The sequence below is a fragment of the Furipterus horrens genome, unplaced genomic scaffold (genome assembly GCF_987537825.1).
Source record: "Furipterus horrens unplaced genomic scaffold, mFurHor1.1.pri manual_scaffold_8, whole genome shotgun sequence".
Classification (NCBI taxonomy): domain Eukaryota; kingdom Metazoa; phylum Chordata; class Mammalia; order Chiroptera; family Furipteridae; genus Furipterus; species Furipterus horrens.
The window spans coordinates 47,712,632-47,740,051 of record NW_028327178.1 but is presented as its reverse complement, the minus strand read 5'-3'; the positions used below and the strand labels follow the sequence as shown (position 1 = coordinate 47,740,051).

Sequence of the window (27,420 nt, the reverse complement as noted above, 5' to 3'; positions counted from 1 at the left end):
GGTCATTTTCTCCAATTAATAAGTCTTGTATCAATTTAATTATTAGTCCAGCCAGAAGAAGTTAGAGGGGTAGGAGGAAGAATTATTTTTCTCCCCACAACAGTAATAAAGGATTTCTCCCATTTCTGAATGGATTATGGTGTCCTCTTCCTGAGAGTTATACACCCATCTGGAGGACACTGGCTCCTGATATATTGTCCCTTTCATTACAGTGATTTTCATGGCTTGGCATCCTGCAAACAAAAGTTAGTTTTTAGTGTTTGAAACAATTATCCAAAAATACAGTTTAAACCATGTTTTCTGTGTTCTAGGTGCAAGCTGGAGAAGAAGAACCTAGGGATGGTGCAGATCCCTTGAGTCATGGTAATTACCACCACCCTTTATAGTTTAGTTCACATGAACAACTTTTAAATGAAGCTTATATTAGATAACTTCAGTTGTTTTAGTTTTATTAATACAAGTCAATAATAATAGTATTATTTATCAACAGTGCACTGCATACTCTTCTGTAAACTTTATCAGTGTCATCTAAGTTTTTTAAATTTAGGGTGGGGCAAAAGTAGGTTTAGAGTTGTGAGTATGCAAAACACTTTATTATTAATTATTGTATGATTTTCTATATGAATAACTGTGAACCTACTTTTGCCCGACCCTCTATATACATCAAGAAAAAGTTTGAAGCTCATTTCATTTATTTGCTTTTATTAAAACTTTAAGTAAAACAACTTTTGATTTGTAAAATTTCCTTGTGAACAAGAAAATAAGAAATTCTACTTAGTTTATTTATAATTCTTTGCTTAAGTTTTTCCCAGATTGGTTTACTGTTCTGATGATAGCATTTGTACTCTTTTATTGAAGTAATATTTTAGAGGATATTGTACATTTGCTCTAAAATGAATGTTCCTTATTATGGTTATTAATACAACTTTTGAATGTTCAACTAATTCTCTCATGCTTTAAATTTAAATAAAAAACACAGATACTATTTCCCGGGAATATATATTCCATATACCTTGTGATTATTACTATACAAGCAGACAACTGTTATTAAACTTTCTGTAAAATGTAGTTGAATATCCAGCATTTGTGCTGTTCTCCATGGGAAGAAAGCACATAAATTTTATAAGTTTTCTTTAATGATCTTTCAAAGTACCTTAAGTGTTTGTTGAGTAAGAGTTTATGTTTTAATAATGGACAAAACTAAAAATACCTTGAATAAAATGAGAAAAAAGAATTTAGTTTTTTAAAGATTATTTTATATTGCTTAGTCTTGGGACACAATATTGAAAATTTGTGGCCTTCTGCCTAAGTGATTTTTAAAATAAAAATCTATAAGAAAAATATGCTGCTTTACATTTCTTTTTTTTTTCTCTTGCTGTCAACCCAATCTGATCATGTCTTCTCTAAAAAAGAGAAATAGAATATGGTAATTTGATAATTATGTAACTTGACGTTTGGCTCCATTGAAATATATTTCAGTTATGCAACTCTGGAATTCCAGAAATAAATTTGGCTCTACCTGGGCCTAACAGCATGGGTTTCTAAAACATTAATTTTCTTCTCAAAGAGAGCTTATGATTTATTATGTTGTTTCTTCCCTGCAGCTATATATTCACACTAATGTAAATTGTTTGAGTTTCTTTTATTCCATGGTTGAAGCCTCGATTCTACAAAAGGAAAAGCAGAGTTAGGCCAGCCATTTAAAAATATTTAGCCTTTGCTGGGTGGCACAGTTTGTTGGAGTGCCATCCCATACACCAAAAGGTTTCGAGTTCGATTTTTGGTTGGGGCAGGTACAGGAGGCAACTGATCGATGTTTTACTCTCACATGGATGTTTCTGTCTCTATCTCCCTTCTTTCCTCTTTAAAGTCAATAAATACATCCCTGGGTGAGGATTAAAAATTTTTTCATTGTCTTAAACTAATAGTTTTTAGTAATTTAGTTTTTATAGTTTCATTTTAGCCAACTACAAGTTTATCTTAAATACTTTTAATGGAAAGTAACATTTTGCTGTTCTTCCATTGTCATACTTGTTTTATAGCTAGTGTTTCATTCTCAAAAGTTTAGGTCTGTGGTTTATTCTTCTTCAGATCAGATATTGTTGTTGTTGCTGTTGTCCCAGCTGTAGAACATAGATAGCTCAGTGTTCAGAATGATGAGATTTGGTTTGTATATACAGATGTTACAAACTGTTAGTTGAAATGCAAAGTGAATTATTGGAGGGCCTTTTGAGGTAATTTGTATTTTTACCACTTTTTGTGGAATAAGGGAAACTATTCCTTAAATTGTCTATTATCCTAGTATTAAAATGGGTATTTTATCATTTATCCTACATCTTCAAAATAATAACAAAAGAAAAATAAAAACTGTACATATACATATTAATATGTGAACAGAAAATTATACTGAAAAACACTCAGTTCTTGGTAGTGATTTTATAACAAGCAAGGTATTTCTTTGGAAATCATTACAAAATAATTTATTGAATGGTCAATCTGTGTCACAAACATTGACCCCTGTGTTACAGATGATAAAGCCTTGGGAGACCATTTGATTTATTTAGGGTAAAGTTTACTAGTGAGTGGTGGACCCAGGATTTGAACCTCCATTTAGCAAGTTCTAAAGCCTGTGCACTTTCTATTTCCTTGTATTCTTTCTACTATAACATTCTCCCTTCTTTGTAGCTATTAAGACAAAGGTAGAAAAAAAACTGGAAATTTGCTTACAATGGTATGGGGAAAGTAAATGCTAATAATAAAATATTAAGTGTGTCTAATATAAGCTGTTTCCTTGGGGTCTGCCTGAACTAGATTTTTTCTTGACAGTCATGCCTTGAGATTAATTCTTTTTGTTTCTTTTGGAAACTCTGAGCTAACTGGTAATTAAAAATAACTAACAACTCTCATAGATACCCTTAATAGAAGGCTGTCTCAGTAACTATTATTTGTTTAATAATTACATTTGTTTAAATTTGCAGAATTGGTACATCATCAGTAGGTAATTCCAGACTTCACATTTGAAGTCTCCAAAATAAAAACAGCTGATTTATTCAGTTGGACAAGTGATCTGGCTTTACTACTTCTGAATTTTAAGTATTCCTTTTCACTAAAGCCAGTATTTGTTTTGTTGACTGTTAGGGCAGTGAGGTCTTCTTTTTTTCTTTTCTTTTCTTTTTTCACAATAAAAGTGAGACTTTAATGCTGGTCTTGCAAGATCAGGTGTCTCTCTAGTATGCAAGCACACCCAGTGGGGTTACTGCAGAGGATTTTATTTATTTATTTATTTTCTATTTATTTATTTATATTTTTTATTATCTTTTAAAATTTTTGATTTATTTATTGTTTTTCTATTATAGTTGTCCTACTTTTTCTTCAATTGCTCCCATCACCCAGCCCACCCCTTCTCGCACACTCATTCCCCACTAATCGTACATGTCCATGGCTTGTTTATATTAGTTTCTTTACTAAACCTTTCTACTTAACCCCCTTTCTCTCCCTGCCCCCCAGTAACTGTTAATCTACTCCTTGTTTACGTGCCTCTGGTTCAATTTTGCTCCTTTGTTTGTGTTGTTCATTAGTTTCCTGTATTAGGTGAAATCATATGGTATTTTTCATTCATTTCTTGGCTTAATCACTAATTATAAATATCTCTAGTTCCATCCATGTTATTGCAAATGGCAGGAGTTTCTTTTTTCTTTCTGCTGCATAGTATTTCATTCTGTACATGTACCACAGTTTGTTGACCCACTCATCTACAGATGGGCATTTAGGTTGTTTCCAGCACTTGGCTATTGTGAATAGTGTTGCTATGAACATAGGGGTGCATATATTCTTTAGAATTGGTGTTTCAAGATTCTTCAGGTATAATCCTAGAAATAGAATTGGTGGTTCAAAAGGCAGTTCCATTTTTAGTTTTTTGAGGTAATTCCATAATGTTTTCCTTAGTGGCTGCACCAGTCAGCATTCCTGACAACAGTGCACCAGGGTTCCCTTTTCTCCATATCCTCACCAGCACTTGTTGTTTGTTGATTTGTTGATGATGGCCATTCTGACTGGTGTAAAGTGGTATCTCATTGTGGTTTTTATTTGCATCTCTCTGATGGCTAATGATGTTGCGCATTCTTTCATATGTCTGTGGACCCTCTGTATGTCCTCTTTGGAGAAGTGTTTGTTCAGTTCCTGTTGCCAATTTTTAATTGGGCTGTCTGTCTTCTTAGTGTTGAAATGTGTAAGTTCTTTATATATTTTGAAGATCAATCCCTTGTGTGAGGTATCATTGGCAAATATATTTTCCCATATTGTTGGTTCCCTTTTCATCTTGCTGATGTTTTCTTTAGCTGAGCAGAAACTCTTTAGTTTGATGTAGTCCCATTTGTTTATTCTTTCCTTTATTTCCCTTGCCTTAGGAAATAATATTGGCAAATATATTGATATGTGGGATATTTGAAATTTTCCTGCCTATCTTTTCCTCTAGGACTGCTGGTATCATGGCTTACATTTAAGTCTTTGATCCATCTTGAGTTTACTCTGGTGTGTGGTGTAAGTTGGTGGTCTAGTTTCATTTTTTTTGCATGTCCCTGTCTAGTTCTCTCAGCACCATTTGTTGAAGAGGTTCTTCTCATACCATTTTATGTCCCTTCCCCCTTTGTCAAATATTAGTTGTTCATATAGATCTGGCTTTATTTCTGGGCTCTCTATTCTGTTCCATATGTCTGTTCTTTTGCCAGTATCAGACTGTTTTGATGTCAGGCCTTTGTAGTATAGTTTGATATTGGGTATTGTGATTCTTCCTACTGTGTTCTTCTGTTTCAAGATTGCCGTGGCTATTTTGGTTCTATATAAAGTTTTGAAGTATTTGTGCTAGGTCTGTGAAATATGTCATTGGTATTTTAATAGGGATTGCGTTGAATCTATAAATTGCTTTGGGTAGTATGGACATTTTAATGATGTTGATCCTTCCCATCCATGAACATGGTATGTGTTTCCATTTATTTGTATCTTCCTTAATTTCCTTCTTCAGTGTTATGTAGTTTTCCAAGTACAGGTGTTTTATCTCCTTGGTTAAGTTTATTTCTAGGTACTTTGTTTTTCTTGTTACTATAGTAAATGGGATTTTTTTTTTCTAGTTTCTATCTCTGGTATTTTATTGTTGGTGTACAGGAATGCCTTAGATTTCTGAATATTGACCTTGTAACCTGTATTTTGCCAAATTCACTTACTCTGTCACATAGTTTTTTCTTGGGGTCTATAGGGTTTTCTATGTACACTATCATGTCTTCTGCAAATAATGACAGTTTTACTTTTTTTCCAATTTGGATGCCTTTTATTTCTCTTTCTTGTCTGATTGCTGTGGCTAGAACTTCCAAGACTATGTTGAACAGGAGTGGAGAGAGCGGACATCATTGTCTTGTTCCTGATCTCAGGGGGAATGTTCTCAATGCTTGCCCATTGATTATGATGTTGGCTTCAGGTTTCTCATATGTGGCCTTTATTATGTTGAGGTGTGCTCCTTCTGTTCCCATTTTGCTGAGAGTTTTTATCATAAATGGGTGTTGTACTTTATCAAATGCTTTTTCAGCATCTATTGATATGATCATGTGACTTTTGTCTTTCATTTTGTTTATGTGGTGTATTATGTTTATTGATTTGCAAATATTAAACCATCCTTGCATCCCTGGGATTAATCCTACTTGATCATGGTGTATGATCATTTTAATATATTACTCAATCCGGTTTGCCAATATTTTGTTGAGGATTTTAGGATCTATGTTCATCATTGATATTGGCTTGTCGTTTTCTTTCTTTGTTGTGTCTTGACCTGGTTTTGGAATCAGGGTAATACTGGCTTCATAGAACGAATTTGGGAGTCTTCTCTCTTCTTGGATTTTTTGGGACAGCTATAGAAGGGTAGGTGTTAGTTCTTTCCTAAATGTTTTATAAAATTTACCTGTGAAGCCATCTGGTCCAGGGCTTTTGTGTGCAGGTATTTTTTTTTTATTACTGCTTTAATTTCACTATTTCCCGTCTATTCAGGCCTTCTGCCTCTTCGTGATTTAGTTTTGGAAGATTATATGTTTCTAGAAATTTGTCCCTTTCACATAGGTTCTCAAGTTTCTCTCCATAGAGTTGTTTGTAGAAAGTTCTTACAATTTTTTGTATTTTTGTGATATCAGTTGTGATATATCCTCTTTCACTTCTGATTTTGTTGTGTCCTGTCTCTTTTTTTCTTGATGAGCCTGGCTAAAGGCTTGTCGATTTTGTTTATCTTTTCAAAGAACCAGCTCCTAGTGTTACTGATCTTTTGAATTGATTGTTTATTCTCCATGTCATTTAATTCTGCTCTGATATTTATTTCCTTCCTTCTACTCGCCCTGGGCTTTGTTTGTTGTTGTTGTTGTTCTAGTTTTTGTAGCTGTAGGGTTAGATTTTTTAACTTGAGATTCTCTATCCTTTTTAGGGAGACCCGCATTGCTATGAACTTTCCTCTCAGGACTGCTTTTGCTGTGTCCCATAGATTTTGGGCTGTTGTGTGCTCATTATCATTTGTTTCCAGAAACTTCTTGATTTCATCCTTGATGTCATTGTTAACCCATTCATTATTTAATATCATGTTATTCATTCTCCATGAGTTTGAATGTCTTTGAGTTTTTTCCTTGAGGTTGATTTCTAGTTTCAAGCCATTGTTATCTGAGAAGATGCTTGATATAATTTTAATTTTCTTGAATTTGTTGAAGCTTGTTTTGTGTCCTACCATGTGGTCTATCTTTGAAAATGTTCCATGTGCACTTGTAAAGAAAGTATATTTTCCTTCTTTGGGGTGAAAAGTTATATATATATAATCGTCGTCGTCGTAGTCGGCAGCCGTCCGTCTTGAGAGACGATGGCGTAGCTTCTTGAGAGTCTATCTGCACCGCCGAGAATGGCTGTGCAGTCCGATTCGGGAGTGACAATCCCTGCCGCACTTTTTGTTTGGAATTGCCTGGTGCGAGTGCTTTGTGGCCCACTTTTCGAGAGATGCCTCTCTGATCCCCACGCACCCAGTGGGGCAGGCGAGCCATGGCGAGACGGCACCTAATTGGCTGGGGGCTGCCCAGCTTGAGGCGGGCGGTAGCTGTCCAGTGAGGTGCGATGACCTCTCCCACCGTCAGAGGAGACCCCTGGCGCTCGTTTCCTTCGCCAATCGGATGAGCTTTAACCGGTATCTGTCTCCTCCCATGTTGAGTCGACATCTTGCGATGATGCTGGAGTGTCCTCTCCAGTGAAGCTACAAAGCCTGGGCAGGGTGATATGGAGGGCCAGCTGTTGCCCATGCAGCAGACCCCCCCTCTCTTCGCAGCTGAAGGGTCCAAGGGAAAGACGGAGTCAATACAGCTTGGCTTCAGGTGCGCCGCAGGAGTTGCCAGTGTTGACTACAACGTCAAACCGCCTTAGGGACTCCGGCTCCGGATTTTCTGTCGGGGTTTACTCCCTTAGCCTTTCCCCTGAAGAGGTATGCCGCAAGGCAGCGGAGGTTTTTTGGAATCAGAGTTTTCCTTCTCTGATATATATATATATATATATATATCAGTTAAGTGCATTTTATCTAGAGTGTTGTTCAATGCCTCAATATCTCTGGTGTTTCTTTGCTTTGAAGATCTGTCTGTTGTTGACAATGGGGTGTTAAAGTCCCCTACTATGAGCATGTTGCTGATATCCTTATTGTAGTCTTCCAAGATTTTCCTTATATATTTGGGTACTGTAGTGTTATGTTGGCTGCATATATATTTTTAAGGGTTATATCTTCTTGATGGATGGTTCCCTTAAGTATTATGAAATGTCCTTCTTTGTCTCTTTTTATGGCCTTTGCTCTGAAATCTGTTTTGTCTGATATAAGGATTGCTACCCCAGCTTAAAAAAAAAAATGTTTTATTGATTATGCTGTTACAATTGTGCCAATTTCTTTTCCCTCTGCTCTCTTCCACCCAGTGACCCTCTGCAGCTGTACCTCCACTTAGTCCATGCCCATTGGTTGTGCATATAGTTCTTCTCAACATCTTTCTGTCTACTCCACTCCCTCGTACTGTGCTTCTTAATTCCTGCATCGTCTCCCTCCCTTTCCCTCCTTACCCTCCCTGCTAACCTCCCCCGTATATGTTCCCCATATCTATTATTCTTTTTCCACTCTAGTTGCCTACTTAGTTTGCCTTTGTTTGGATTTCCTAGCTTTTATTGTTGGTTGTTGTAATACAGTTTTCATTTTAACGTTCATAGTTTTGATCTTCCTCCTTCTAAACAAGTCCCTTTAACATTTCATATAGCAGTGGTTTGGATCTAATGACTCCTTCAGTTTTAGTTTGTCCTGGAAGCACTTTCTCTGTCCTTCTATTCTGAATGACAGCTTCACTGGATAGAGTAATCGTGGTTGTAGGTTTTTGCATTTCATTACTTTGAATATTTCTTGCCAGTGCCTTCTTGCCTTTGAGAAATCAGCTGATAGACTAATTGGGACCCGTTTGTACATAATTCTCCTCTTCTCTCTTGCTGCCTTTAAGATCTCTCTTTATCTTAATATTTGACATTTTGATTATAATGTGTCTTGGTGTGGTTCTCCCTGGGTCCATTTGTTTTGGAACTCTCTGTGCTTCCTGGACCTGTAAGTCTATTTCCTTCCCCAAGTTAGGGAAGTTCTGCTTCATTATTTTTTTCACATAATTTTTCAATTTCTAGTTTTTCTTCACCTTCTGGCAACCCTGTAACTTAGATGTTCGCTCTCTATAGTTGTCCCAGAGGTTTCTGAGGTTCTCCTCATTTTCCTCACTTTTTGTTTCCTCTTTCTGCACTGGTTGACTGTTTGTTCCTTCCCTGTGTTCCAATTTGTTCATTTGATCCCAGGTGTTCCTTCCCTCACCACTTGTTTCATATGTGTTTTCATTCATTTCAGCAGGACAAGCCTTCATTTTTTCCCTATCTTGATTAAATCCCACTGTTATTTCTGTAAGCTTTCTCATAAGTATAGCTCTGAACTCAGCCTCAGAAAGGTTATCAATTTGTTCATCCGTTAATTCATGTATTTGCTTTCTGGTCAGCTGTGTGATTGTGATATCTATTATTATCCCTACCATCCTGGCAGTTTTTGCTTCCTGAGTGGGGCTGTCACACCTCCTATGCTATAGGATGTGGAGCCCCGTGCACTCCTCACTACCGGGCAACCCTTCTCTCCACACTGTGGCGCTTTGTGTGGGGGCAGGGGTCCAAGATGGGTTCCTGTTGTTCTCTCTCTGCTAAGAGTCTGGGAGCCTCCTCCTTCATTCCCACACCCTCTGGGCCTCACAGTCTGAGGCAATGGGGGTCTGCCTTCCCTGGCGTTGGAATCATGAGCTGACAGGTTTGGTCAGCAGCTGGGGGTGCTCCTCAGGTACTTCTTGCCTCCCCTTAAATATGGGTGTCTGTGCTTACTGCAGTCCTGCCGCCCATCGCTGCAGCTGCCATCACCAGCACATCTTGACCTCTTCACCCCAGCTTCTCCCCTCCCAGCCGTCCAGACGAGCATTACGTATATGTTGGACTTCCATGTAGCTTTATTTTCTGGAACTTCTGGTTATTTCTGGTTTTGTGGTAGTTGTAGTTCTTCTTAGTTGTGGAGGGAGATGGAGCATGTCAATCTAAGCCTCCTTCTGGCTAGAAGTCCCTCAGGTGTTTTCTTTTCATGTGCATTTGCTTGGAATACTTTTTCCATCCCTTCACTTTCAGTTTGTGTAGATCTTTTGTTTTGAGGTTTTTTTTTCTTTGTAGACAGCATATATGTGGGTCATGTTTTCATATCCATTCCACTACCCTGTGTCTTTTGATTGGAGCATTTAATCCATTTACATTTAAGATATTATTGACAGGTATTTTTTCATTTCCCTTTATAACTGTTTTCTCTCACTTTCTATTTTTCTTTATTCTCTTAAAGTATTCCCTTTAGCATGTCTTACAATGCTGGTTTGGTGGAGATGTATACTTTTAGTCTTCCTTTGTTTGGGCAACTCCTTATTTCACCTTCCATTTTGAAAGAGAGCCTTGCTAGGTAGAGTAGTCTTGGTTGTAGGCCTTTGTTTTTTCATTGCTCGAAATATTTTTTCCCATTCCCTTCTGGCTTGTTGTGTTACTGTTGAGAAATCAGTTTATAGCCTTATCGGAGTTCCCTTTTATGTTATTTGCTGTTTTTCTCTTACTGCCTTTAGGATTCTCTTTTTGTCTTTGAATGATGCCATTTTAATTATGATTTGTTTTGGAGTGGGCCTTCATTGAGTTCTTCTTTATTGGGACCCTCTGTACTTGCTGTACCTGTGAGACATTTTCTCTCCTCGTGTTCGGGAAGTTTTCTGTCATTACTTTTTCAGTCAGGTTTTCTATCCCATGCTCCTCTTTTTCACCTTTTATCTCTATGATACAGATATTGTTTCATTTCATGTTGTCCTGCAGTTCTCTTAAACCCTCTTCACTCTTTTTTAGTCTTTTTTCATTTGTTGAATTGTCTGGGAATTTTGTTCTTCATTGTCCTCTAACTCACTGATCTGATCCTCTGCTTCATTTAACCTGCTTTTGATTGATTCTACTGTGTTCCTCAGTTCAGAAATTGTATTCTTCATTTCTTCCTGGTTCTTATTGATAGTTTCTATGTCCTTTTTCATGCTGGTGTAGTTCTCACTAAGTTCCTTGTAGCTTCCCTGGAGTTCTTTGTAATTCCCCTGGAGTTCGTTGTAGTTTTCTTTGAATTTGTTGAATTCATTGAGCTTCCTCATTACCATTGTTTTGAATTCCATGTCTGATAGTTCTCTATTTCATCTATCCCTCCTTTGGGGTTCTTCCTTTCCTTTTTGTAGGTTGTTGTTTCTTTTCCTCCCCATTATAGGTGGCTGTTCTTGTTCCTTTCTGCTTCTTAGATAGATCTGCTTTTGTTTTCTGCCTTTGTGTTGTGACCTTCTGTGGTAGGAATCCTGTGTGCTTCAGCGGTGCAGACTCCTTGATCTCCTTAACCGGATGCTCTTAGGATGCGCTTTATGCCTTTTATTTGGACTCTAGCAGTATTTTGGTTTTGTTTGTTTTTGTGTTGCTCTTTGGTGGATCCTTCACTTAAATTAACTGACTGAGAGTCACTTTGTCCACTTCAGATGATATTGAGCTGTCACCAGCTGATACCTCTTGGAGGGGAGTAGTCTGCTTATGAGATTTTTCCCGTAGTACTGGGGTTGAGTCTGCCCTGGAATCTGATCTCCTGCTCCCCAGCTCTTTATCCAGAACCAGTGCCCAAATTTTTTCAAAGCTACCTCTAGTTCACCTCACCTTCTTTTGGTTGCAGCCCAAGTTGTGCGTGGCAAGTGCACTTTTTCCTGAGAGCTGGCAAGTAGGCTGAGGTGGCGAGTGGGCGTGAGTGCTGGTGGCATTCCCCCACACTCATGGGCAGGCACGCTGACCAGGGGCGTTCCCCTGTGCTGCCGGGTGGGCCAGTAGTGTTCCCCTGCTCTGGTGGGTGGGCAGGCCAGGGATGTTCCCCTACGCTGACAGGAATTGTTCCCCTGTGCTATTTGGGGGACTGACTGGGGGCGTTTCCCTGTGCTGAGTGGGCGCTTGGGTTGGGGCTGTGGGTGGGGATGCCGAGCGTGCCCCTTGGAGTGGGCTCCTGCACGGGCACTCCTCAAGGATCTCACCCCGTCCCTAACCTTTCCTCCCCGAGCCACAAAAAACTATAAATTAAAAAAAACAAAACAGAAAAGAACACTGCTCCCTGCCTTTCAGAACCAGATGCCACCTGGCCAACTCGTGGCTCTGCCAGGGGGCACCGCCTGGATCTCCACCTTTGATTGCTCTCAGGAGAGACCCAGGGGCATTGAAAAACCTTTGTGCTTCACTAGCTGCTGCCCAGGGAGCCAAGCCAGCCAGAACTTCCATCTCTCCCGTGTCTCTTCCATGAACCTCACCAGACAGGTTGCTGAGAGGCAGCTTTCTCCACCACCAGCAGCACCAAGGTTCAACTCCCGCCAGTATCCAGATGTTAACCAAGATATTCTGTCCACATTTAGCTGTAACTATAGACCAGTCTCGGGAGCAAACAAGGGCAGCCTCTTCTCACTCATCCACCATCAATGAGGTCTTTATAAACATAAAAACAATAGAAGAAATTATAAATGAAAATGTGATGTGTATACATCCAAATTAAACTCTCTACAACAAACAGTATTGTAGAAAACAAAATTAAAATTGAAATAGCAAACAAAGTAGAACATACTTGCTACAACTACAACTGACAGAAGATCCATAATATATAAAGAAATAAGGAAAAATAATCACAGTTTTTTGATGTACTCACTTACTGATGGACACTTAGTCTGTTTCCAGTACTTGGCTATTGTAAATTACGCTGCTGTGAACATAGGGGTGCATAGGTTCTTTTGAATTGGTGTTTCAGGATTCTTCAGGTATAATCTTAGCAGTGGAATCACTGGCTCAAAAGGCAGTTTCATTTTTAGTTTTTTGAGGAACTTCCATACTGTTTTCCATAGTGGCTGCACCAGTCTGCATTCCCACCAACAGTGCAGTAAGGTTCCCCTTTCCCCCAATCCTCACCAGCACTTGTTTGTTGATTTGTTAGTGATGGCCATTCTGACCTGTGTGAGGTGGTATCTCATTGTGGTTATTTGCATCTCTCTGATGGCTAGTGATATTGAGCCTCCATTCATATGTCTATGGGTCCTCTGTATGTCTTATGATACACTTACACAATGGAACACTACACAGCAGGAAGAAAGAAGGAACTTCTACCTTTTGCGACAGCATGGACGGAACTGGAGAGTGAAATAAGTCAGGCTGTGAAAGACAAATACCAGCAAATGAGCAAAGTAGAACCAGAGGCATGGAAATAAGGACCAGAATGACAGTGACCAAAGTGGAGGTGGGAGGGGCAGGAGGGGAGATAGAAGGAGAAGGATTTAGTCAAGGAACAGGTATAAATGACCCATGGACATGGACAACAGGGTGGGGATTGAGTGTGCAGAGGGGGTGGGCAGGGGCAGTGGAGAGCAACAGGGGAAAACTTCAGACAACTGAAACAGAACAACAATTTTAAAAAAAAGACAGGCAGACTTGAGGCCTGAAACTTGATCTGTTATGTAAAGTGTTAAAACTGAATTTGTCACCTTCTTGGCTACTATATATTAATATATTTCTATAAACTCTTATCATGACCTAACGATGTACTAAGATTGTTTTAGCTGAAAAATTCTCAGTAAAAGTTGTCCTATTTAGTAGAAAAAAGAAAAAGAAAAAATAATCAGATACCCTAAGATCTCAGTGCAAAAACAGGAAAAGTCTGTGAGCAGATAATTTATGAAAGAGGAAATAAAAGTGACTAAAAAAATTAACTATATTTAGCCTCACTAGAAAACAAACATATAGAAACTTAAAAGTAATGACAAACATTTTTTAACCTACCAAATAACAATTTAAAAAGTGCTAATATTCCTTGCTGGTGGGATGGGGAAGACTGGCTGTCAAGTACACTGGTACTGAGAGTACAGGTTAGCTCTATTTTTTGGAGGACATATTGATGATATTTATCAGAAGTGTTAACATTTACTCAACTTAGGAATTCCACTTTTTGGAATTTCTCTTAATAAGCATAAGCATTCAGTTTATGCATATTACAATCATGGTACTATTTATACATGGAGAAAAGTTGGAAGTAATATAAATGTTCAACAAATTTGGAATAAGTAAAACATGGTAAAATTGTGTGCAGGCAACTGTGTAGTCACTTAAGTGCTTTTGAAGAACTTTTAAAAGGGAAAGCTTATGATCAAATATCAAGGGGAAAAGAGAACCCAGGGGATTAGTCTCAATGTTGGTTGGAAAAAAATCACGTATCTATGAATAGAAAGAAAGATATTGTTATCTCTAGGTTGTGAGATAAAAAGTATGTATTTATATTTTCCAAGTATTTTTTACAATTAGTATGTAATCATATTACAGTCAGATAAGTTTTAAAAATTTTAGAAAGTTCTGAACTTAAAACTTCAATTTGTGGAATGGATGGTATTGTTGGAATATCTTTCTAGTATTTTTTGTAAGTGAACTTTTATTTTGGAATAATTTTAAATTTAGAGATAAGTTGCAAACATAGTACAGAGATAGTTCTATATGCCCATACTCAGTTTCTCCTAATGTTAATATCTTTTATGACTATAGGACATTTGTCAGAACTAAGAAATTAATATTGGTACATCAATATTTACTAAATTGCAGTCTATTCAAATTTCACTAGTTTTTCTACTATTAACCAGAATATTACTTTGCATTATCATTGCACATATTTCTTTTACCATATAGTCTTATCTCTTGTTCTCTATGGCTGGAAGTCACCAGTAGCTTCCATATTTTTTGAGAGCTACAGTATTTCCTCACTTGCCAGCTACTCATCCTGTCCTCACAAGCTGGCATCTACACTCACCAATTCCCCTGAAACTACTCTTGCTTAGCTCACCAGTGCTTCACTGAAAGTTACTAACATTTTGTTGATTGAATGGAATAAGTGACCTTCCAAATCAATGGAAGCTTTCATGTTCTTATTTTTCTTACTCTTTCATTGCACTTAGTCATTAAAACTGAACTTTTCTTTGTTCCCTATTTGTTCAGTCCCTCACTCTGTAAGTCAATCAATCCAAAATCCTGATGCCATCTTGATTTCTCTCTCATTTACCCCTGAACCTAGCCAAAGAGTTATCAGCTATACATATCCTTTTTGATATATTTTAAATAATGTCTCCTAACTTAGAGTTGTTGCTGGTCACTTTTTAATTGTTCAATATTTTTATACATGCTCTTCCCTGGCTAAAATTTATCTGAAATTCTGTTAGTAGAGTGCTTCCTATCTCTTCTCTAGAATATCATTAGAAGCCTCTCACCAACTGGCACTTGCCTGTACCCTGCCACCTGCCTCCCTCTATTCCTCTTTTTGCTCTAACGAATAGAACAGTCTTGACCTTTTTGTGTGAAGGATTGTTTCTTCTGCCTAGAGGCTTCTTCTTCTAACTTTATCCAAGCTGTTGGCTCCTTCAGAACCTCATTATCTTCTGTACTTTTCCTTATTTTGTAGTACTTTTCTCCCTATTCCATTTTTTTTTTCAGCGTATCATTGGACATTTGGTATTTAAAAATTCAGTTATATAATATGCTGTATCTCCCACTTTAGGCATCTTTTAGAAAGTAATATAATCACAGGTCCAATTCATCCAATAGGATCTATTGTTTAGTATACTGGAGCAATAATTTACTAAACTTCTGAAGCATTAATTAGCTAAATGGCCTAAAGAATTAACACAGCTTTCAAAAGTGCTTAACTTACTTTCAGGGAGTAGCTTCTGGGCTGGGGGATATGGCTTATTAAGTGACTCAAAGATGGCCTCTTGAGAATGATCCCTGTTGTCTTTTGTTAGAGTAAATAGCTTCCCTCATGGGTGTAATAACAGAAGTATAATACTTTCTTGCAAAATAATCACAGGGGAACAATTTTTAACATAATTCCTATTGAGTTTGATTTTTCAGCTGTTTTTGACTTAAATAGGCATGCTGATTTCAAAACTATGGTTAGTTTCCTACAATTACATCAAGTTTTTTCTGTACAGCTTATCTTTTTTTTTTTTTTTTTTTTAATTTTGGTTTTTCAATTACAGTTGTCCCCTTTTCCCCCAATTTCTCTCCCCCACCCAGCCCACCCCCTCTCCCGCAATCATATCCCTCCCCGTTGTCTATGTCCATGAGTCTTTTATACAGGCTCTTTAATTAAACCCTTCCCTTACTTATCCCCCTTCTCTCCCTCTCCCCTCCCCCCTATTGACTGCTATTCTGCTCTTTGTTCTATTTAGTTCCTTTGTTTGTGTTGTTCTTTAGTTTCCTGTATTAGGTGATATCATATGGTATTTTTCTTTCTTTGCCTGGCTTATTTCACTAAGCATAATTCTCTCTAGTTCCATCCATGTTGTTGCAAATGGCAGGAGTTCCTTCTTTCTTTCTGCTACATAGTATTCCATTGTGTAAATGTACCACAGTTTTTTGATCCACTCATCTACAGATGGGCACTTAGGTTGTTTCCAGCACTTAGCTATTGTAAACAGTGCTGCTATGAACATAGGAGTGCATAAGTTCTTTTGAATTGGTGTTTCAAGATTCTTCGGGTATAATCCTAGTAGTGGAGTCGCTGGTTCAAAAGGCAGTTCCATTTTTAATCTTTTGAGGTAATTCCATACTGTTCTCCATAGTGGCTGCACCAGTCTGCATTCCCACCAACAGTGCAGTAGGGTTCCCGTTTCTCCACATCCTCGCCAGCACTTGTTGCTTGTTGATTTGTTGATGATGGCCATTCTGACTGGTGTAAGGTGGTATCTCATTGTGGTTTTTATTTGCATCTCCCTGATGGCTAATGATGTTGAGCATTTTTTCATGTGTCTATGGACCTTCTGTATGTCCTCTTCGGAGAAGTGTTTGTTCAGGTCCCTTGCCCATTTTTTAATTGGGTTGTTTGTTTTCTTGATGTTGAGTCGTATCAGCTCTTTATATATTTTGGAAATCAGTCCCCTGTCTGTGATGTCATTGGCAAATATGTTTTCCCATATGGTTGGTTTCCTTTTCATTTTGCTGATGTTTTCTTTTGCTGAGCAGAAACTCTTCAGTTTGATGTAATCCCATTTATTTATTTTTTCCTTTATTTCTCTTGCTTTAGGAGATGTATCCGTGAAGAGATTGTTACGTGAGATATCTGATATTTTCTTGCCTATGTTTTCCTCTAGGACTTTTATGGTGTCACGGCTTACATTTAAGTCTTTGATCCATCTTGAGTTTATTCTCGTGTGTGGTGTAAGTTGGTGGTCTAGTTTCATTTTTTTGCAGGTCCCTATCCAGTTCTCCCAGCACCATTTGTTAAAGAGGCTCTTCTCACTCCATTTTATGTTCCTTCCTCCTTTATCAAAGATTAGTTGACCATAGAGGCCTGGGTTTATTTCTGGACTCTCTATTCTGTTCCACTGATCTATATGTCTGTTCTTATGCCAGTACCATACTGTTTTGATTACAGTGGCTTTGTAGTATTGTTTGATATCTGGTGTTGTGATTCCTCCTGCTGTGTTCTTCTGTCTCAAGATTGCTTTTGCTATTCGGGGTCTTTTTTGGTTCCATATGAATTTATGGAGTATTTGTTCTAGGTCTGTGAAATATGTCATTGGTATTTTAATAGGGATTGCATTGAATTTGTAAATTGCTTTGGGTAGTATGGCCATTTTGATGATGTTGATTCTTCCCATCCAAGAACACGGTATTTGCTTCCATTTATTTGTTTCTTCCTTAATTTCTTTCTTCAATGTTATGTAATTTTCAGAGTACAGGTCTTTTATCTCTTTGGTTAAGTTTACTCCTAGGTACTTTATTTTTCTTGTTGCTATAGTAAATGGTATTTTCTTTTTTGTCTCTGTCTCTGCTATTTTATTGTTGGTGTACAGAAATGCCTTAGATTTCTGTATATTTATTTTGTACCCTGCGATTTTGCCAAATTCACTTATTATATTGAGTAGTCTTTTAGTGGAGTTTATAGGATTTTCTAGGTATACTATCATATCATCTGCATATAATGAAAGTTTCACTTCCTCTTTCCCAATTTGGATTCCTTTTATTTCTTTTTCTTGTCTGATTGCTGTGGCTAGGACTTCCAACACTATGTTGAAAAGGAGTGGAGAGAGTGGACAACCTTGTCTCGTTCCTGAGTTCAGGGGGAATGATTTCAGTTTTTGTCCATTGAGTATGATGTTGGCCTCAGGCTTCTCATATATAGCCTTAATTATGTTAAGATATGCTCCCTTTATTCCCATTTTGCTGAGTGTTTTCATCATAAATGGGTGTTGAACTTTATCAAATGCTTTTTCTGCATCTATTGATATGATCATGTGATTTTTGTCTTTCATTCTGTTTAGGTGATGTATTATATTTATTGATTTGCGAATATTAAACCATCCTTGCATCCCTGGAATGAAGCCCACTTGATCATGATGTATGATCTTTTTGATGTGTTGCTGGATCCTGTTTGCCAATATTTTATTGAGGATTTTAGCATCGATGTTCATCAGTGATATTGGCCTGTAGTTTTCTTTCTTTGTTGTGTCTTGACCTGGTTTGGGGATTAGGATAATACTGGCTTCATAGAAAGAGTTTGGGATTTTCCCTTCTTCTTGGATTTTTTGGAACAGTTTGAGGAGGATAGGAGTTAGTTCTTCCCTGAATGTTTTGTAGAATTCGCCTGTGAAGCCATCCGGTGCAGGGCTTTTGTGTGCCGGGAGATTTTGGATTACTGTTTCAATTTCCTTCTTTGTTATTGGTCTGTTGAGACTTTCCACTTCTTCTTGATTCAGTTTTGGAAGGTTGTATGTTTCTAGAAATTTGTCCATTTCTTCTAGATTGTCAAATTTCTTGTCATACAGTTGTCTGAAGTAATTTCTAACTATCATTTGTATTTCTTTTTTCTTTTTTTTTTTCAGATTTAATGTGTTTTATTGATTAAATTATTACATTTGTGCCAATTTCCCTTCCCTCTGCTCCCCTCCACCCGGTGGCCCCCCTCCCTCCAGTTGTCCCCCCCTTTTAGATTATGTCCATTAGTTGTGCATACAGTTCCTCCCAACCTCTCTCCGTCTATTCCATTCCCTCCTACCTTGATCCCCAATTCCTATATCATCTCCCTCCCTTTCCCCATTCCCCCTCCCTGTTGACCTCCCCCCAATATGCTTCCCGTACCCACAGTTCCTCTTCCCCTCTCGTTGCCTATTTAGTTTGCCTTTGTTTCATCTCCCTAGCTTCTGTTTTTTTTTAAACCAGTCCCTTTAACATCTCATATAACAGTGGTTTGGATCTAATGAACTCTTTCAGTTTTATTTTGTCCTGGAAACACTTTCTCTGTCCTTCTATTCTGAATGACAATTTCGCTGGATAGAGTATTCGTGGTTGTAGGTTTTGGATTTTCATTACTTTGAATATTTCTTGCCAGTCTCTTCTTTCCTGTAGGGTTTCCCTTGAGAAGTCAGCTGATAGTCTAATTGGGACCCCTTTGTACATAATTCTTTTCTTCTCTCTTGCTGCTTTTAAGATTCTCTCTTTATCTTTAATTTTTGACATTTTGATTATAATGTGTCTTGGAGTGGTTCTCCCTGGGTCCAGTTTCTTGGGAACTCTCCTTGCTTCCTGGACCTGCAGGTCTATTCCCTTCCCCAAGTCTGGGAAGTTCTCCTTTATTATATTTTCACTCAATTTTTCAAGTTCTAGTTCATCTTCCTCATTCTCTGGCAAACCAATGATTCTTATGTTGGGCCTTTTATAACTGTCCCAGAGGTTTCTGATCCTTTCGTTGTTGCTTCCCATTACCTCTCTCTGCATTGGTTGACTGCTTGTTCCTTCTCCATATTCCAGTTTGTTGAAATGAACTCTGGATTTTATTTCCTTTCCTTCTGTCTCGTATGTGGTTTTGTTCCTTTCGTTATGAAAGTTTTTCGCTTCTTTCATATCTTTTTCCTGCTCTTTTGTGAATTCTGTAAGCCACCTGATAACAATGGCCCAGAACTGAGCATCTGACAGGTTTCTTATCTGTTCATCTGTCAGGTTCTCTATCTGCTGCCTGGTGAGTTGTGTTACCGGTATTTCTAAAGTTGCCTGCCTCATTTTGACAGATGCTTTTTGTTTTCTTGGGCTGGCTGTCGGGGGCAGTGCCTGTGTACGTGTCACAAATTAGCGACCGGCGCCTGCTTGTCCGCGACCTATTTCGCAGCCCTGTGGTGCTTTCTTTGGGGGCGGGGGTCCAAGATGGATTCACACAGTTATTCAGCTAGGAGACCGGGATCCGTCCTCCCGCCCCCCTGGGCCTCACTGTTCAAGGCGATGCGGCGGCCGCTCTCCCCAGCTCCGGAGTCGCGCACCGCCAGGGGCTTGCGTATCTGGGACTCCTCGCCGGGGTCGCGCACCGCCAGGGGCTTGGCCACCGGGACTCCTCGCCGGGGTCGCGCACCGCCAGGGGCTTGCGTAGCCGCTCTCCCCAGCTCCGGAGTCGCGCACCGCCAGGGGCTTGCGTAGCCGCTCTCCCCAGCTCCGGAGTCGCGCACCGCCAGGGGCTTGGCCACTGGGACTCCTCGCCGGGGTCGCGCACCGCCAGGGGCTTGCGTAGCCGCTCTCCCCAGCTCCGGAGTCACGCACCGCCAGGGGCTTGGCCACCGGGACTCCTCACCGCCCGCCGCTCCGGGTGCCACCGCAAACAGCACTGCCCACTTTAACTCTTACCTGCCCAAATGGCACCGCTGGTTTATAACTTCATATGTTGGACTTCCGTGTAGTTTTATTTTCTGGAATTTCTAGTTATCCTTTGTTTTGAAGTAGTTGTATTCCTTTATAGTTGTAGAGGGAGACCTAGCGTGTCTGTCTAAGCCTCCATCTTGGCCGGAAGTCCTCATTTGTATTTCTGAGGTATCAGTCGTGATTTCTCCTCTTTCATTTCTGATTTTGTTTATTTGTGTCTTCTCTCTTTTTTTCTTGATTAGACTGGCTAGAGGCTTGTCGATTTTGTTGATTTTTTCGAAGAACCAGCTCCTAGTTTCGTTGATCTTTTGGATTGTTTGTTTAGTCTCTATGTCATTTAGTTCTGCTCTGATCTTGATGATTTCATTCCTTCTTCTTGCCCTAGGCTTTGTTTGTTGTTGTTGTTCTAGTTCTTGTAGCATTGTGGTTAGGTTTTTTATTTGAGATTCTTCTAGCCTTTTCAGATATGCCTGTATTGCTATAAACTTCCCTCTCAGGACTGCTTTTGCTGTGTCCCACAGGTTTTGGGTTGTTGTGTGCTCATTATCATTATTTTCTAGAAATCTCTTGATTGCTTCTTTGATGTCATTGTTAACCCATTCATTATTTAATAGTATGTTATTCAATCTCCATGAGTTTGGGTGTCTTTGATTTTTTCCTCTGAGGTTGATTTCTAGTTTCAAGGCATTGTGATCTGAAAAGATGCTTGATATGATTTCAATTTTCTTGAATTTGTTGAGGCTTGTTTTGTGACCTATCATGCGGTCTATCTTTGAAAATGTCCCATGTGCACTTGAAAAGAATGTATATTTTGCTTCTTTGGGGTGAAAAGTTCTATATATATCAGTTAGATCCATGTGGTTTAGTGTGTTGTTCAATGCCTGTATATCCTTGGTGTTTCTTTGCTTTGATGATCTGTCTATTGTTGATAATGGAGTGTTGAAGTCCCCTACTATGAGTGTGTTGTTGTTGATCTCCTTTTTGTGGTCTTCTAGTATTTGCTTTATGTATTTGGGTGCTCCTATGTTGGGTGCATATATGTTTATCAAAGTCATATCTTCTTGATGGATTGTTCCTTTAACTATTATGAAATGTCCTTCTTTGTCTCTTTTTATTGTCCTTGCTTTGAAATCCATTTTGTCTGATATGAGAACTGCTACCCCGGCTTTTTTTTCCGGTCCGTTTGCTTGGAATATTTTTTTATATCCCTTTACTTTCAGTCTGTGTAAATCTTTTGTTTTGAGGTGTGTTTCTTGTAGACAGCAAATATGTGGGTCCTGTTTTCTTATCCATTCCGTTACCCTATGTCTTTTAATTGGAGCATTTAATCCATTTACATTTAAGGTTATTATTGACGTGTATTTATTCATTTCCCTTTGTACCTCTGTTCCTCTCCTCTCTTGTTTTTTCCTTCTTTTTTCTTAGAACAGTCCCTTTAGCATCTCCTGCAATGCTGGTTTGGTGGAGATGTATTCTTTCAGTCTTCCTTTGTCTGAGAAACTCGTTATTTCACCTTCTATTTTGAATGAGAGCCTTGCTGGGTAGAGTATTCTTGGTTGTAGGCCTTTGTTTTTCATTGCTTGAAATATTTTTGACCATTCCCTTCTGGCTTGTAATGTTTCTGTTGAGAAATCAGTTGATAGCCTTATCGGAGCTCCCTTGTATGTTATTTGCTGCTTTTCTCTTGCTGCTTTTAGGATTCTCTCTTTGTCTTGGAATGTTGCCATTTTAACTATGATGTGCCTTGGAGTGGGTTTTTGGGGGTTCCTCTTGATTGGAACTCTCAGTGCTTCTTGGACTTGCATAGCTTTTCCTCTCATCAGGTTCGGAAAATTTTCTGTCACTATTTCTCCTATCAGATTTTCAATTCCATGTTCCTTTTCTTCTTCCTCTCGTATTCCGATGATCCTTAAATTATTTTTCCTAATGCTATCATTTAATTCCCTTACATCTTGTTCATATTTTTTCAATCGTTTTTCATTTTGCTGTATTATCTGGGAGTTTTTCTCTACATTATCTTCTAACTCACTAATCCGATCCTCTGCTTCGTTTAGTCTGCTTTTGACTGATTCTACTGTGTTTTTCAGTTCAGAGATTGTATTCTTAAGTTCTTCCTGGTTCTTGTTAACGATTTCTATGTCTTTTTTTATGCTGGTGTAGTTCTCTGCAAGTTCCCTGTAATTTTCTTGGAGCTGCTGGTAACTTCCTTGAAGGTTGTCATAGTTGATTTTAAGGATGTCGAGTATATTGAGCTTCTTTACCACCATTGTTTTGAATTCCATGTCTGACATTTGGGCTATGTCTATTTCGTCTATCTCTCTTTCTGAGGATTCCTCTTTTCTTTTCATTGAGGGGTTATTTTTGCGTCTTACCATGTTGGATTCTTTTTGTTTTTATTTATTTATTTATTTATTGGGGGGGGTAGTCTGCTTTGACTTCCCTCCTTTGTGGTGTAATATTCTTTATCGAAGGTCTGGGAGTTTCAGTGGTGCAGTCTCTTTGATATCCTGAGCCTGATGGTCTTGAGTTACCCTTTATGTCGTTTGTTTATGCTGTTCGGTTATATTTCAGATGTTCTTTGATAGGATCTTCCTTCTGGCTACTTGGTTGAGAGTCACTCTATCTGCTTTGTCTTGAGTTCTTTTGTGGATATGCTGTTAAAGACATAAACACACAGCCCAGGCAGGAGACCCACACCCTCAGAAAGTATCCCCCACTCTATCCTGCTATCGTTAGCCAACTAGCCCGTATTAATATAAATGTAAAGAGATTTGAGCTTTTATACTATAAGAAGGATAGATACGAGTTGTTTTTGGGGAGGAAAAATATAATTTTTTATAGAGGGGTTGATAGATTAATAATAGTTGAGACTGTGCAAGCCAGTTAGTAATATTTACATTGTATGTTAAGAAAAATAGAAGAAAAGGATAGAAAAATACTTAGTATAGTAAGAAAGTGGGATTGTATTGTATTTGGGTTTATATAGTAATTATATTGTATTATTTAAAGTAATAGGGGGGCTAAGCTAGACACACAAACGTATAAACCACTATTAAAGAGAAAGGATGAGAAGGAGAGGTTATATGCAACACGTTAGAGATAAAGTTTGTTATTATTGGAAGAGGTGGAGGAGAAACACCCCCCCAAAAAATCCCCAAGAAAATAGAAGAAAGAAAAGAAGAAAGATAGAAAGAGAAGAAAATAAAAAATTTACCACTACCCCCCCAAAAAAACCCCAAAAGGTAAGCAAGAAAGGAACAAAGAAAGATAGAAAAGAAAGAATACAGAAGAAAGAAAGAAAAAAGAGAGAGAAAAAAAAAATTGAACCAAAAAAAAAATATACATATATATATATATATATATATATATATATATATATACCCCCCAAAACCCCCCCAAAAAAACCCCAGGAAAAGAATAAAGAAAGAAGGAAAGAAAAGAAATTATTAAGAAGAAAGAAAGAACAAGGGAGAAAAAATTTGGAAAGAAAAAAAAAAAAAAAAAAACAAACGATGTTTTTACTCCGTTTTAGCCTTGGTGTGTTGCCTTCTTTTTCTGGGTCCGCAGCTGGTCTAGTGTGGCAGGTCAGAGGTTCTTGTTCTTTTGCCGGACTGGTGTGTGCACCTGGTTGCCGCTATGGTGCGCGCCCGCGGTTGCCGGCACAGCGCGCTACCTTGCTGCCCGCTGTAGCCAGTTGAGGTGCCCTTGCGCGCAAGCCCCTGCGCGCTCGGACGGCCCGAGAGTTTGCCCCGCGGTTGGAGCCCACTGCTGCCGGGCCGCGGTGGTTCCCCGCTCGTGCCAAGGTGTCTCTGTCCGCGCGGGCGGCCCGAGCGCTTTCCCCGGGATTGGCTCCTGCTTTCGCTGGGGCGCGGCAGTTCCCCGTTCGCCCCGAGGTGACCCTGCCCACGCGGGCGGCCCGATCGCTTTTCCCGGGATTGGCTCCTGCTTTCGCAGGGCCGCGGTGGTTCCCCGTTCGCGCCGAGGTGACCCTGCCCGCGCGGACGGCCCGAGCGCTTTCCCCGGGATTGGCTCCTGCTTTCGCTGGGCCGCGGGGTTCCCCTTTCGCGCTGAGGTGACCCTGCCCGCGCGGGCGGCCCGATCGCTTTTCCCGGGATAGGCTCCTGCTTTCGCTGGGCCGCGGCGGTTCCCCGTTTGCGCCAAGGTGACCCTGCCCGCACAGGCGGCCCGAGAGCTCCCACTGACCCCGGGCTGAGGTGCTTTCGCGCTCGCGCGCTGCCCCGTGCCCTCAGTCCCGCTGAGCCGAGCTCCGGGAGTTGGTCTCTCGCCTCTTAGGGCAGGGCCAGGGACACTTGTGCTCAGTGGAATCGAGCGTCCGTGGGTCGCCGCCTCTCGCTGTTCCCGTGCTGCAGCCGCCCGTTCCCTCACCCGTCTGGGTGGGCACAAACAGAGCCTGCGCTAGTGGTCTGCTTTCCGGCCTAGGGCCCTGCGCCCACGGGAGCTGTCTAGGGGTGTCTGTGCACAGTCCTCTGCGTGTTCAGTGGGCCCTCCCTGTGCCCGTTGGGGCACTGATCTTATGTCCGTTGGGGAGTGTCCGAGGGACGCCTGGACTCACGGCCCCGCGCACCTGGGCCAGTGAATGAGAGCACTTCCCTATGTGCGCCCCCGCGACCCAATGGTAGGGTTGAGGAGTGGATTAGCGCGCCCCTGCGCCTGGGCTCCTCCAGAATGGCCTACCACACCCAAACTTTCCTCCCGTCTCCACCATCCACTAGAGAAAAATATAAAGGAGAATTATGTTCTCACTTGCCCGGCAGCACGCTGTCTCCTCTCCTTCAGCGCCAATGCCACTTGGTCGAGTCCCGTCTCTGCCAGCGGGCAGAGATCCGCTCTCCACCTGACTCCTCTCTGGGGTAGCCTGTGGTCGCCAAAAATCCTTTGTGTGCTTCCCGCCACAGCTCGGGCAGCCGCCCCAGTCAGGAATCCCGTTTCGTCCCCTTTTTCTCCGCTATCCTCACTAAACAGGTTGTTCCCAGATGGATTTTCTCTAATCCAGCAGTGCCTTGGCTCAACTCCCGCCAATGTCCAGCTGCTCACTGAGATGTTCTGTCTGCAATTAGACCAAACTGCAGACGGGTCTCCGGAGCCTAAAACCGCAACCTCTCCTCACTCCTCCGCCATCTTACCTCCCATTTGTACAGCTTATCTTAATGGAACCACTCTAGGCTGGATTGAGCCTGGATCAAGGGAAGCACAAGTGTTCTCCTATTGGCTGAGAGCAAACCTCCCTTGAGTGGGGAGGGGTGGGGCATGACCTTGGAGACCAGCAACATATTCATACTTGTCTAAACTATTCAGTTACATATAAGACAGTGTGGTGAGAGGTTGTGTGCCGCTCTATATAGTGAATCGTATTCCGAAGTGTAGTCTGAGTTCTGATCTGTATACAAGGAGTTAGCAGAATTTATTTTTTTATTTACATACGTACTTATTTCATTTCCTTCAGATCATTTCTGCTCCTACTATTTCTCATCATAAGTACCTAAACAACCCTGATTTGTTTTGTTATATCTGTGGCAGTTTCACTATTCCCAGTCAAAGGACAAACATCAGTGCATTTGTCAGGCAAGCCTATTTTGCATATTTTAAAGTAAAACTTGGTGATTAAGATAAGTTTTGGGCCCCTCACAAGGTGTGCAAACAGTGTGTCAAGAGTTTACGAATGTGGACAAAGGGAACACATGATAAATTGCCACTTTGTATACCATGGTTTGACGAGAGCCCAGAAATCATTCAAGTGACTGTTATTTTTGTATAGTGAAAACGTCAGGATATAAGAAGAAAAATAAATGTAAAATAGAGTGTCCTAGTCTACTGTCAGCTATACATGCAGTGCCTCATTCAGCTGAAATCCAAATGCCAGTTTTCATTGAACTACTGTATTTCAAAAAACAGGAGTGTGGTAAAGAACTCTGTGACAGCAACGATGAAGGTGTTGAAATTGAAGATGACTCAGTTCATAAGGGATTTGATCAGCATGAGCTGAATGATTTGGCATGAGATTTAAAACTATCCAAAAAGGCTTCAAGACTGCACAAGAAAAACTTGCTTGAAAAAAGAGCGAAGGTATCCTACTTTCGATCAAGAGAAAGTGCATTTCTGCAGTACTTTTGAAGTGATGGTGGTTTTGTGTATTGCCATAACATACATGCTTTAATGGAGGAATTGGGAATTCCAATCTAGAACACAACCGAATGATGACTGTTCATCAACAATTCAAAGCGGCACTTGATGTGTGTTCTCCTCCACAATGGCAATTTATTTGGTGCAGTCCCAATTGGCCATTCAGTTTGTTTTCATGAAGAACATGAAGACATAGAGTCATTGATTTGTTGCAATATCACAAGCACAATCAGATCATCTATGTTGACCTTAAAATGGTCTGCTTCCTTCTTGGTCAGCAATGCGGATACACCAAGTGTCCCTGTTTTCTGTGTATGTGGGACAGCAGAGCTTGTGAGAAGCACTGGGTAGAGTCGAATTGGCCTCCAAGATCTGACCTCAAACCTGGTGATCCAAACATTCTACATGAACCACTTGTTGAAAGAAGGAACATTCTATTCCCACCTCTGCACATAAAACTGGGTCTCATGAAGCAATTTGTTAAAGCTTTGCCAACGGAAGGAGACTGTTTCAAGAATCTTATTTTGGCATTTCCTAGCCTGTCATTTGAAAAGATAAAACACCTTAATATGCATGTTTGGTAGCAGAACTTTACTACTTGTACACAATTTGACTTACAGTAACAATATGTAGCCTTTATATGAATAAAATTACTCTAAATAAACAGTCTATTCAGATAATTTTCTCTTTATTTTCCTTTGTATGTATATTTTATATGATTTTGGGGACAAAGGGAGGGTATCCTGTATCTTAAAAAGCTAATGTGATAGAGAAAAACTTGGGTCATTTTTGGTTTCAGATGCCAAAAGTTAGTCAAAACAGGTGTCAAATCTAACTCAATGAAAATTGTGTTCCCCAATGATATGTCAGCAGAACTAACGTTGGCGTTTTTTAAACTTTTTGAGAGATCTCTTCATTCTCACCAGGTTAATTTGTAACCTA

At 39.8% G+C, this 27,420-nt stretch overlaps 1 protein-coding gene across 1 annotated transcript in view; it reads left to right on the top strand.

Annotated features, from left to right (window-relative positions):
- The window catches only part of L3MBTL4 (L3MBTL histone methyl-lysine binding protein 4), a 434,331-nt gene that overhangs the window by 16,687 nt on the left and 390,224 nt on the right, over positions 1-27,420 (top strand). The window contains 1 exon segment of the mRNA XM_090285146.1: positions 312-363. Coding sequence (XP_090141272.1) covers positions 312-363 — 52 coding nt within the window.